General features: G+C 41.8%; 1 protein-coding gene across 1 annotated transcript in view; it reads right to left on the bottom strand.

Annotated features, from left to right (window-relative positions):
- LOC311061832 (NACHT, LRR and PYD domains-containing protein 3-like) overlaps positions 1-12,367 on the bottom strand; it is a 92,199-nt gene that overhangs the window by 56,020 nt on the left and 23,812 nt on the right. Inside the window, exons 10-14 of the mRNA XM_084080529.1 lie at positions 8,990-9,163; positions 6,195-6,308; positions 4,905-5,078; positions 4,328-4,462; positions 3,363-3,412 (exon numbers count right to left, since the gene is read on the bottom strand). Of these exons, the coding sequence (XP_083936655.1) occupies positions 3,363-3,412; positions 4,328-4,462; positions 4,905-5,078; positions 6,195-6,308; positions 8,990-9,163 (647 nt within the window). The remainder of the gene's footprint in view (positions 1-3,362; positions 3,413-4,327; positions 4,463-4,904; positions 5,079-6,194; positions 6,309-8,989; positions 9,164-12,367) is intronic.

Raw genomic sequence — 12,367 nt, 5'->3', positions numbered from 1 at the left:
CCTATATTCTCCATACAAAGCATGGCTAGTGTTTGAAGTGATATTCCTTGCCAACCTTATCATACTATCATTATACGTAGTTGTATAGAGCCTCTGAAGTGGCTGTCCAACAATCTTTGAACAAATGTTCAGTTGCTGCAGCAGTTGTGACTTTAAGGCTACAGACAGACATCCATACCAGGTGGTACTACAGTACTGAAGAACACTCATTATAACAGAAGTGAAAAACAAAAGAAGAATCTGTCTACTAGCACCAAAAGATCTCAAACGGCGAAGGAAATAGACTCTTTGCTTTGTCTTCTTACCCACTGATTCAATATGTTCTTTCCATGACAGAAGGTGGTCAGATCCACTGTTTAAAACAGTAAAAGTCCATATAAAAGTTCATCACACGTTAAACAACATATTGTGAGTTCATGTTTGAAATACAGCTGATCTACAAGCTCACAACCTGTCACAATGTAACTCATGAGTTTGTAGATCTTCTACTTTTGAGTTTTAAACAAAGCCAAACTATACAAGCTCACAACGTGTCACAATGTGATCCTTTTGAGCTTGTAGATCGGCTATCTTTGTTATGTTTGATATATTGAGGTCTGAGGAAGATCCAGCAGGCTTTAAACATCACATTCATGATGGTAATAAAGCATTTAACTTATGGATCATAATTATTCCAGTGCAGAGTTCTGCTCTGCATCTGGCTTTTTAAATTACTTTGGATGAGCGTGATCTTCTACTTGTTGATGTTTGAAATAACTCACTACCTGTCACATTGCAACATGGTGTGAGCTTGTAGATCGGCTGTTTTTGAAATATAGCCAAAAATCATAAAGCATCATATTGCGAGGCTTTGCAAGCTTGTATATCTGCTATTTCTTGTAATATAGCCGATGTAAAGGCTCACAACGCAACATGAAGTGAGCTTGTAGATCGTCTCACAACCTGTCACAATGCGACAAGTTGTGATCAGCTATTTTTTATTTATTTGTAATAGTCTATCTAAAAGCTCACCACACGTCATGATCAGGGTTTCCGTTAGCCGGTATTTACCAATTAAATGTAATATTTAATTGTCCGTTAATTATAAAGATCACAGGCCACCGTGGCCGATTGGGAAAATGCTGTTATTAGACTATTTTATGTCTGTCTGTCTACAATGGATAAAGTGGTGAAAGTTGGTGACACACATACATTGCAGGCAAGTAATGAACCTTCCTTGTACCATCATTCATGATGACATAATTAACATTAACAAAACAAAACACAAGCTGTAGGTTTTGCATATTAAGGTTGAATGAGAAGTAGGGCCCAAAACATATATTAATGTGTTTATACTGTGTGACGTAGTCACGCCAGCTGTTCATAACGCCCACTTTATTCAGTTATTTTTTGGAAAGCCACACCTCTGCATGATAGAGTAGATAGATATTACTAGCCCACTTCATTCTTTGGCCGGTAAAATATAATCCTGTCGGTCAAGGTGGCCGGCCCAAAAAGTGCCTTGCGGAAACCCTGGTCATGATGCAATGTATTGTGAGTTCGTAGATTGGCTCTTTTTATGTTTGAAATACAGCTGATCTACAAGCTCACAACCTCAATGTTGTGAGTCGTTGTGAATGTGAATCGTTGTGAATTGTTAGATAGGCAAATTCTGTTTCAAATATAGCTGAACTACAAGCTCACAACGTGTCAAAATGTGACACGTGAGCTTGTAGATCGGCTTTATTTTATATATTGCAGATCTACAAGCACACAATGTGTCACAATGTGAGGCGTTGTGAGGAGTTGTGAGGCATTGGGTTTCATTCACTAAGCTCAGGGCCTCACATATTTTGTACTTATGTGCATATACGTGACTTCCCACGTTCAGTATTCATTCAGCTTTTTTTGACCGTGAATTTGGCCGGACACTCAAACTCACGTCTGCTCAGGAACAGACTTATATGTCTCAAACCTTTCATATATGTTATTAAAATGCCTTATTCTTCATGAAAAATCTATGACAATAGTGCCAAACCTCAAATAATGTTTTTATGTGCCCAAAATGTGTCAACACATTAAAAAAACATATGTCGAAGATCTATTGCTTGGATGCATATGGTAGACATGATGCAAATTCAAAATGCAAATTTCAGTTGACACATTTACAGCTGAATTATTAGGTCTCTCTGCATGTTTTCCGTTTCTGCAAATGTGGCCACAGTTTCACATATTGGACTTTCATGCCAACATGTCGCGCTATTAATTTATAATATTGACCACATCACATCATGTTATGTCTTATCATCTGATGAGGATACAGTATGGATGAAATCTAGCTGTGTCCATAATATCCATTCACCATTCTGACGTAGGACAGGATATGTTGTTAATCCTAAAGACAGGTTTATCCTCAGTAATCAAAAAAGTGTGATCTGGTCCATAATCGGATCTCTGTTTCCTCAGTCAAATGCAAGCATTATTTAATAGAAAAGGCTTCTATAATATCCTTTCCACGTTTTATTAGCCTATTATTTGGTGGTGGGGTTAAACATTGTAACTTCTTATTCTCATTATGAGAGCATTACTTTATTAACGTTCAGCTGATCCATCGTGTGATCGAGGGACTCACTTCCAGACAGAACAGATGTACAAGTTGTCAATGTGGTGCGACTTGACGCGTTGTAATTTTTTCTTCACATGGGTTATTTCTGGTTGCCTTTTATGGTGTTAAATGGGGCGTGGAACAATACAAAGGATCTACACGGGAGCACACTAGTGACTTTAGAACATAAATGAGATACACCTGTGATACGCACAAATCATGGCTCTGAACCCTCTTTCATGAATCATACGTCAGAATTGACTTATCCCAATATACATGTTATTTATGACCAGGATATACACCTTATTTATGACCAGGATATACACCTTATTTATGACCAGGATATACACCTTATTTATGACCAGGATATACACCTTATTTATGACCAGGATATACACCTTATTTATGACCAGGATATACACCTTATTTATGACCAGGTTAGTGAATGAGGCCCATTGTTTCTGTCAACCCACATGACCTTAGTTTTCTGAAAAACTTAAATGTTTTATTCAAAATAAATAAAAAGATTCATGCTGCTATATACATAACAACATGCAAAATGACACAGATGCTTTCCCGGTTTTAAAGGTATAACAACGTATAGGCTTTCCAGGTCTTAATGGGTTAAGGACCGGGCCAAGAGCAGAGAAACCTCCTGAATTCCCTGGAAGCTCTACTGAAGAGTTTTCAGGACAGTATCTGGGGAGGGGCCAACCCACTATAAAACAGTGTATACAATGTTAATGTGTGATATTGACACAGACAGACAGATACTCACATTTAGTAATGAGTTGAGGATCAAGCCAATCTTCTCCTCCATGTTTCACTCTGTAGGAAATAGAACAACAATGCATCAATGTCTAACTGTCTAACACAACGTCTCCACTACCTGACACTACAGTGTTTCTCCTATCATTATCTTGGCCCTGCAGCCCATCCAGACATACTCACTGCTGCCCAGTTTGGATCTCATCACCTCCTCAGACTCCACCTTAACCCCTAGCACTCCATCCTCCTTTATCCCTTCTTAATGCAAGTTTACTATGCAGATATATCTTGTTCTTAATGCAAGTTTACTATGCAGATATATCTTGTTCTTAATGCAAGTTTACTATGCAGATATATCTTGTTCTTAATGCAAGTTTACTATGCAGATATATCTTGTTCTTAATGCAAGTTTACTATGCAGATATATCTTGTTCTTAATGCAAGTTTACTATGCAGATATATCTTGTTCTTAATGCAAGTTTACTATGCAGATATATCTTGTTCTTAATGCAAGTTTATTATGCAGATATATCTTGGATATGTCTTGTTATTTCTCAACCAGACTAACATAATGTTATTTAGGTAGCATGTTGTTTAGACAGATTCCAGTTCATTGTTTACCTGGTATCCTATAGTTTCAATTGTACAGAATGCCACTGCATGTTGTGTGTGTGTGTGTGTGTGTGTGTGTGTGTGTGTGTGTGTGTGTGTGTGTGTGTGTGTGTGTGTGTGTGTGTGTGTGTGTGTGTGTGTGTGTGTGTGTGTGTATATATATATATATATATATATATATATATATATATATATATATATATATATCCTTATTTGTTTGTTGGTTAAAGTATTAACTAAATATACATATTTGCATCTATTTGTGACTTTGTGTCAGAGTGAATACACCGTTAAGAGACACATGAGGGACACACTGTACATTCACTGTACTATCCAACATGGACACAGTCCAAGTCTACTCACATGCAGTTCTCCAGTAGGCCTACTGAATCATACACCATGCTGAAGCTCAGGTCCAACTCTCTTAGGGAGGGATGAGAGTTTACAGCTGAGGACAGAACTTCACAGCATCTCTCTGACAAGTCGCAGTGAGTCAGTCTGAATGAAGAATGAAACACCAGATGAAAAAAAAAAAGAATAAATGAAACACGTTACAATATACATTATTCCTGGATTGAGAACTTGGACCTGACTGTGATGGACTGTCAGGGTACAAAATCTCTGTACGTATATGTATTTATTTTAAGTACGTCTGTAGTTCAGGTATCTTGAGAACTGTCCGACGGACCAACGTCAAACTTGGCAAATGACCTGAGTGTATTCTTATGTCAAAAGTCCCTAAAAGGCCAATTTGAATTACTTCCTGACATAATCAAGAACGAGTAAGATGTTTCATAGGAAGGAGAAAAATACCACATGCTCATCGAGATCACCTTTGTACCTGCACAACTTTTTAACAGTAGGGGCAGCCCCGTTTAGTAGGTTAACCCAATATCTGTGCACACCCCTAAATAAAATAAATTGGGTAAATGTATATTACCTTAGAATCTCCAGTCTACAGTGCAGACTCTTCAGTCCAGCAGAGAGCAGATCCAGTAGTCCTGAGTCCAGGTTGTTTTGGCTGAGGTCCAATTCTCTCAAATGTGAAGGATTAGAGCTGAGAGCTGAAGCCACAACTTCAACCTCTGTCTGTCTGAGGTTACAGCCAACAAGTCTGTAAATACAGATTAAATAAGAGACTATCAAAACAAATTATACCTAGTTCACTGTCATGGAAGTTAACTAAGGGCGGATTCACACTATGGTCCCGGGTGCCGGAGCGCACCCTGGACCACTTGGCTGATGTCGTGATGATGTAGCGTGAGCCGTGGAAAAACAAACAAAAAACACATGTGTAGCGAACGCTGCCACTAGGATAAATATGCCAAGGATTAGTCGTGACGTCACTGCTAAAATACCAAGGATGCATTAGTGACGTCGCTATCATATTGATAATAACAGAGACGCGAGAGGCGACGTTACATTTTGAGGTTTCAAAGACCAACGCACACACTGCTTTGGTTGTGTATTGTTGTTCTGTTATTATTATAACTCAAGACAACGTCAGGAACACAGGCAAACTTTATTATTCACTCTACACTCTGACAAGTGACTCTTCTTCTGTGAATGACATTCTCTAGCTCCCACAGCCCCATAGTCAACGGCGCCCCCATGAGGCACATATTTACCATTACTGTTAAATTAAATGGTCTCGGGTGCGGAAGAATTTTGGCCAATGTGAATACTGGCCCAGCTGGGAGAGGCCAAGTGTACTCAGGAATGGTTCGAATCAATCGGACCCAGTCTGAATCCGCCCTAAGAGATCTCCTACTGTATCTAGTTATCCAGACATAAACAGTATGATCAGAGAACAGGGAAGTAAACAACAGATGAAAAGTTAATGTAATGTAAGTAAATCTGAGTAACCAAGGTCACTGTTTAAAAAGCCATCCTCTGTACACCCCTTCACTAATGGTATGGTCCATATCTCATATGGTAACTTTTTAAGGGTGGTCCTCTAGTGAAATCCCTATTACTGCAATGAACGCTTGCACCCATTAATATCAATATAAATAATCAAAACTAGAAGATGATGAAGATCTGACAAAATACATCCAACAACGATAGTGTCATTTTGTATCTCAGCATGGCAGGACATGGAGGTGGGCTTGGGTTCCCATGATATCATTCTTATTAATACATTCTCTCCACAACATTCATATCATATTCACATAATACAGTACATAATAAAACATAAGTGATCAAAATACATCTGGTAAATATATCTTACCTTAGAATGTGCAGACTCTTCAGTCCAGCAGAGAGCAGATGTCCTGATTCCTGCAGGTTGTTTTGGCTGAGGTCCAATTCTCTCAAATGTGAAGGATTAGAGCTGAGAGCTGAAGCCACAACTTCAACCTCTGTCTGTCTGAGGTTACAGCCAACAAGTCTGTAAATACAGATTAAATAAGAGATTATCAAAACAAAAAATATACCATATATTATATACCATATATATGCCATATATTATAATATATTACAGAGACAAATAAAATAAAATAAAATCGGGCTTTGCCTAGGGCCCATTCTGGCCTGCATTCTCCATGTTCTCAACTCAAAGTAAATAATGGATTATTTCTTTAAAAAAAAACGTATGATGTGTTTTACAATTCTTTGTTGTCTAAACAAGTTTTGGTCAGTGAGAGAGTGAGACAGGTGCATGTCAGTGAGAGAGTGAGACAGGTGCATGTCAGTGAGAGAGTGAGACAGGTGCATGGCAGTGAGAAAGTGAGACAGGTGCATGGCAGTGAGAGAGTGAGACAGGTGCATGTCAGTGAGAGAGTGAGACAGGTGCATGTCAGTGAGAGAGTGAGACAGGTGCATGTCAGTGACAGAGTGAGACAGGTGCATGTCAGTGAGAGAGTGAGACAGGTGCATGGCAGTGAGAGAGTGAGACAGGTGCATGTCAGTGTGTGTGAGAGAGAGAGAGAGAGAGAGAGAGAGAGAGAGAGAGAGAGAGAGAGAGAGAGAGAGAGAGAGAGAGAGAGAGAGAGAGACACACACACACACACACACACACACACACACACACACACACACACACACACACACACACACACACACACACACACACACACACACACACACACACACACACACACACAGGTGCATGTCAGTGAGAGAGAGAGAGAGAGAGAGAGAGAGAGAGAGAGACACACACACACACACACACACACACACACACACACACACACACACACACACACACACACACACACACACACACACACACACACACACACACACACACACACACACACACACAGGTGCATGTCAGTGAGAGAGAGAGAGAGAGAGAGAGAGAGAGAGAGAGAGAGAGAGAGAGAGAGAGAGAGAGAGAGAGAGAGAGAGAGAGAGAGACACACACACACAGGTGCATGGCAGTGAGAGAGTGAGACAGGTGCATGTCAGTGTGAGAGAGAGAGAGCGAGAGAGAGAGAGAGAGAGAGAGAGAGAGAGAGAGAGTGAGAGAGAGAGAGAGAGACACACACACACACACACACAGGTGCATGGCAGTGAGAGAGTGAGACAGGTGCATGTCAGTGTGTGAGAGAGAGAGAGAGAGAGAGAGAGAGAGAGAGAGAGAGAGAGAGAAGAGAGAGAGAGAGAGAGAGAGAGAGAGAGAGAGACACACACACACACACAGGTGCATGGCAGTGAGAGAGTGAGACAGGTGCATGTCAGTGTGAGAGAGAGAGAGAGAGAGAGAGAGAGAGAGAGAGAGAGAGAGAGAGAGAGAGAGAGAGAGAGAGAGAGAGAGAGAGAGAGAGAGAGACACACACACACACACACACACACACACACACACACACACAGGTGCATGGCAGTGAGAGAGTGAGACAGGTGCATGTCAGTGAGAGAGTGAGACAGGTGCATGTCAGTGAGAGAGTGAGACAGGTGCATGTCAGTGAGAGAGTGAGACAGGTGCATGTCAGTGAGAGAGTGAGACAGGTGCATGGCAGTGAGAGAGTGAGACAGGTGCATGGCAGTGACAGAGTGAGACAGGTGCATGGCAGTGACAGAGTGAGACAGGTGCATGGCAGTGACAGAGTGAGACAGGTGCATGGCAGTGAGAGAGTGAGACAGGTGCATGACAGTGACAGAGTGAGACAGGTGCATGACAGTGACAGAGTGAGACAGGTGCATGTCAGTGACAGAGTGAGACAGGTGCATGGCAGTGAGAGAGTGAGACAGGTGCATGGCAGTGAGAGAGTGAGACAGGTGCATGACAGCAGAAATACATGTCGTCTCATCTTGGTTTGTTCATTGACAGCGTTCAGTCACGTTACTATAGTAACCAGACACTGCACGCCTTACAGCCCAATGTATACTCTGTCATACGACGGGGTCGTGCACCGAAAATAGTAGATCTACAAGCTCACAATCTGTCCGACCAGCGCATTCCCAGTGGGTGCTCGCTGTCTCCTGTGGGTGCCCGAGCCAGGGCCGTAGGAACGGGGGGGGGCGGGGGGGATTCGTGGGCCGCGGAGCGGCCTCGCGTGGGCCGCGAACCGGTATTTGGGCCGCGAGGCCTCGGGGAAAAAGAGGAGGGAAAAAAAGCCTCAAATGAGCTGTGTGAGCTGCTTGAAGGTGGAAGAGCGGCCCCACCCCCCCTAAACATTTTTTGGTACCGAATTAACCGAATTAAAGTAATAAAAAACGGAAATAAAAGGGGAATAACCGCGGAAAAAAATCGCTCGCTGCGCGCGCGTGCATGTGTGGCGCTCGTGCATGTGGGCCGGTACAAATATATCCCCCCCAACTGGGAATGGCTTCCTACGGCGCTGGCCCGAGCCCTAGGTGATCGGCACCTGTTTATTTTAGTTGTTAAAAGCATAATTTTATTAAGACATGACAGCAATATGAGAAACAACGTATATATCTCAATTAAACATATATATTAAATACAAGAACCAAATATTATTTTGTATATGATTAGTAGGGGCAGCCCCGTTTAGTAGGTTAACCAAATATCTGCGCACAGTCACACCCCTGATCAAAATAAATCTGGTAAATGTATCTTACCTTAGAATCTCCAGTCTACAGTGCAGACTCTTCAGTCCAGCAGAGAGCAGATCCAGTAGTCCCGAGTCCAGGTTGTTTTGGCTGAGGTCCAATTCTCTCAAATGAGAAGGATTAGAGCTGAGAGCTGAAGCCACAACTTCAACCTCTGTCTGTCTGAGGTTACAGCCAACAAGTCTGTAAATACAGAATAAATAAGAGACTATCAAAACAAATTACACCTATTTCACTGTCATGGAAGTTAACTAAGAGATCTCCTACTGTATCTAGTTATACAGACATAAACAGTTAAAGTGTGATCAGAGAACAGGGAAGTAAACAACAGATGGAAAGTGAATGTAATGTAAGTAATCTGAGTAACCAAGCTCACTGTTTATAAAGCCATGCTCTGTACACCCCTTCACTAATGGTATGGTCTGTTTTCATGGTAGAATAACTCATAAAGAGGACACATATGAATAGTTTGAGGACTTGAGTTCTCCAGTTGTTCTGTGTGTACTAAGGTTGTGGTCGTCAGTCGGCGATTGGATTAATGTCGAATTAATGTTGGTTACCTTCATGTTACATGTGTGCACTTCACCTACAGTATGCTGAGTATACTAATATAGTTTTGTCTTCCATTAAAGGAATATTTCACCCCAAAAAAATACTTTTCCCCTATCAATTAAACCTTGAATTCATGGAGATTTGAGTTTTTTTTTGTATTTGTGACATTCCTGAACCTAAATCCAATACCCTACTACTTTAATTAAAACGCCCACGCTGTGGTGTATGTCCTGGGTTGGTCAGCACACGAGCATTCCACTTGCCTCCAAACTTGCCACAGACTATTGATCAGTGCTCTGGCTAATGCCTAGGCTTCTTTCCCCACCTTCAATGTACTTACATATTGTACAGTTAATATAAAACTACATTATTTGTATTCAGGCACATTTTAGCCACCTTTTCTTTTTGGCCACTAGGCCCACCCTACTGCACATGTGTGGCGCAGTGTCCCATAAAAAGGACAAGGACTGACAGATAGAGATCTCCATATATGGCCATATCAGTTGGATCACTGGTTCACCGTAGATGTGAGGGCCACGAAGCGGCCCGAACCTCTAGTTTGACTAATTGACGTTAATAAGAAACCAATCTTAACAAGAGCAAAACTATATTTAAAACATTCTCTTTAAACCTGGATCATCAGTAGGCTCATAGTGATTACACTGTGAGAGTTGTTTTGGAGTTTATATACTTTTCTTTAATATAGTTTTGCATTGGCATTTTCTACCACAGCAGACACCGCTAATATTCTATTTTGGCTCAGGAATGCAACCCAAACAAAAAGGTCTGAGGTGGGGGGAGGGGCAGAGTGGAGTGTGGAACGGTCAACACCACTAGACGTCACAGAAAGACAGAGGAAGAGAGCGCAATGTTCAACCAGCAGTTGAAGGTGTGAAATGAATAAAGTGAGCATGAGCAAATACATGGCATATTTAGTTTTCCATGTATTTTATACAGACAGTGCCAAAACTACAGAACCATCAGCCTTATCTGTCACGCTAGCAAAGTAATGCTGCGGATCATCTTGAACAGACTGAGGAGCAAGGCAGAGGAAACTCTTGCAGAGGAACAGGCAGGATTCAGACCAAAAAGGAGCACCACTGAACAGATCTTCAATGTCAGGCTACTGATTGAGAAGCACCTTCAGCACCAGCACGACATGTACCACAACTTCATTGACTTCAAAAAAGTCTTTGACCGTGTTTGGCATGAAGGGTTATGGCAGGTGCTCAGAAACTACAACCTCAACAATAACATCATACAGGTCATCCAAGCACTTTACACGGACTCAAGCAGTGCAGTTCTCATAAACAACAGCTTGGGAGAACCTTTTAAAACATCTATTGGTGTCCGTCAAGGCTGTCTCCTCTCCCCTGTCCTATTTAACATCTTTCTGGAAAACATCATGGATGAAGCACTCCAAGAATTCCACACCTCCATATCCATCGGAGGAAGACCCATCTCCAACCTCCGCTTCGCTGATGACATCGACCTCATGGGGAAAAGCGAGGCCGAACTCCAGGAACTCACCACCAGACTGGAAGAGGCGGCGAGAGCATATGGCATGGAGATAAGTGCAGAGAAAAGTAAGATCCTGGTCAACAGCCACAACCATGTATCTCCAACGAAGATCACAATGAACGGGCAGACGCTGGAGGAAGTAAAGGACTTTAAGTACCTCGGGTCCTATGTGAGTGAGGATGGCAGCTCCACAAAAGAGATAAAAGCAAGAATTGGCATTGCAACATCAGCCATGACGAGACTGGCCAGTATTTGGAAAAGTAACACCATCAGCTTCTCAGTGAAGGTCAGACTTTACAAGTCACTTGTACTCTCCACCCTACTCTATGGCTGTGAGAGCTGGACACTCACAGTGGACACTGAGCGCAGGGTACAGTCCTTTGAAAGCAAGTGCTATAGAAGAATGCTACATATTTCATATAAAGAACACCGGACAAATGATTATGTTAGACAGTTAGTCACCACTCATGCTGGAGAACAGGAGCCCCTACTATCAACAGTAAAACGTTGCAAACTGGCCTGGTATGGTCATGTCACAAGACATACCTCCCTGTCAAAGACCATCCTACAGGGGACAGTGGAGGGGAAGCGGAGAAGAGGCAGGCAGAGAAAGTCCTGGATGGACAACATCAAGGAATGGACTGGCTGCAGCTTCCAAACCCTGCTACGCACAGCAGAAGATCGTAAGCGCAGGAGATCCCTGACTGCCCAAGCATCCACCATGACACCCCTACGGCCCCCTAGGCCATGGGATGAGTGAGTGAGTATTTTATATTTACTTTACAACAACCACAATTAAAAATATAATAATAATAATAATGGTTTAGGGTTTTATGCCCCTTTAACAGAGTAAAGAAGCTCAACTGGTGAAGTGTGGCAGTTGGAATAAAATGATTGAATCTGGAGCTTGGAAAAACATATGTTGTTTATAAGTTGTCCATGGATATTCAGCTGTACTACAGCATTGGTAATGGCAATTTTATTCAGCCTTCAGGTCCAACACTTTGGAACCAAAACATCATATCATATCATACCTAAAAATATTGCCAGGAAATGTTTACACATTCCACAGGTTCACCTTCATGCTACCAACAATGCAAAGCATTGTAAACTTGTAGACCTTTTCTTTTTGACAAGTGACGCCTTTGAACTTGTACTACAGAGTGCTTTCACCATGGTGAATCGGGTTTAATGTTGGGTATTTCGGTTGTCTTTCATGGTGTTAAAAGGGGCGTGGAACAATGCAGATGATGCAATGCACATTTGATTTGGTGGAATATATCATCTGATACATCTGAGACGTGCACAAATCAA

Source organism: Gymnoscopelus microlampas, assembly GCF_963454915.1.
Source record: "Gymnoscopelus microlampas genome assembly, chromosome: 15".
NCBI classification, from domain to species: Eukaryota; Metazoa; Chordata; class Actinopteri; order Myctophiformes; family Myctophidae; genus Gymnoscopelus; species Gymnoscopelus microlampas.
This window is presented reverse-complemented; position numbering and strand designations above follow the sequence as displayed.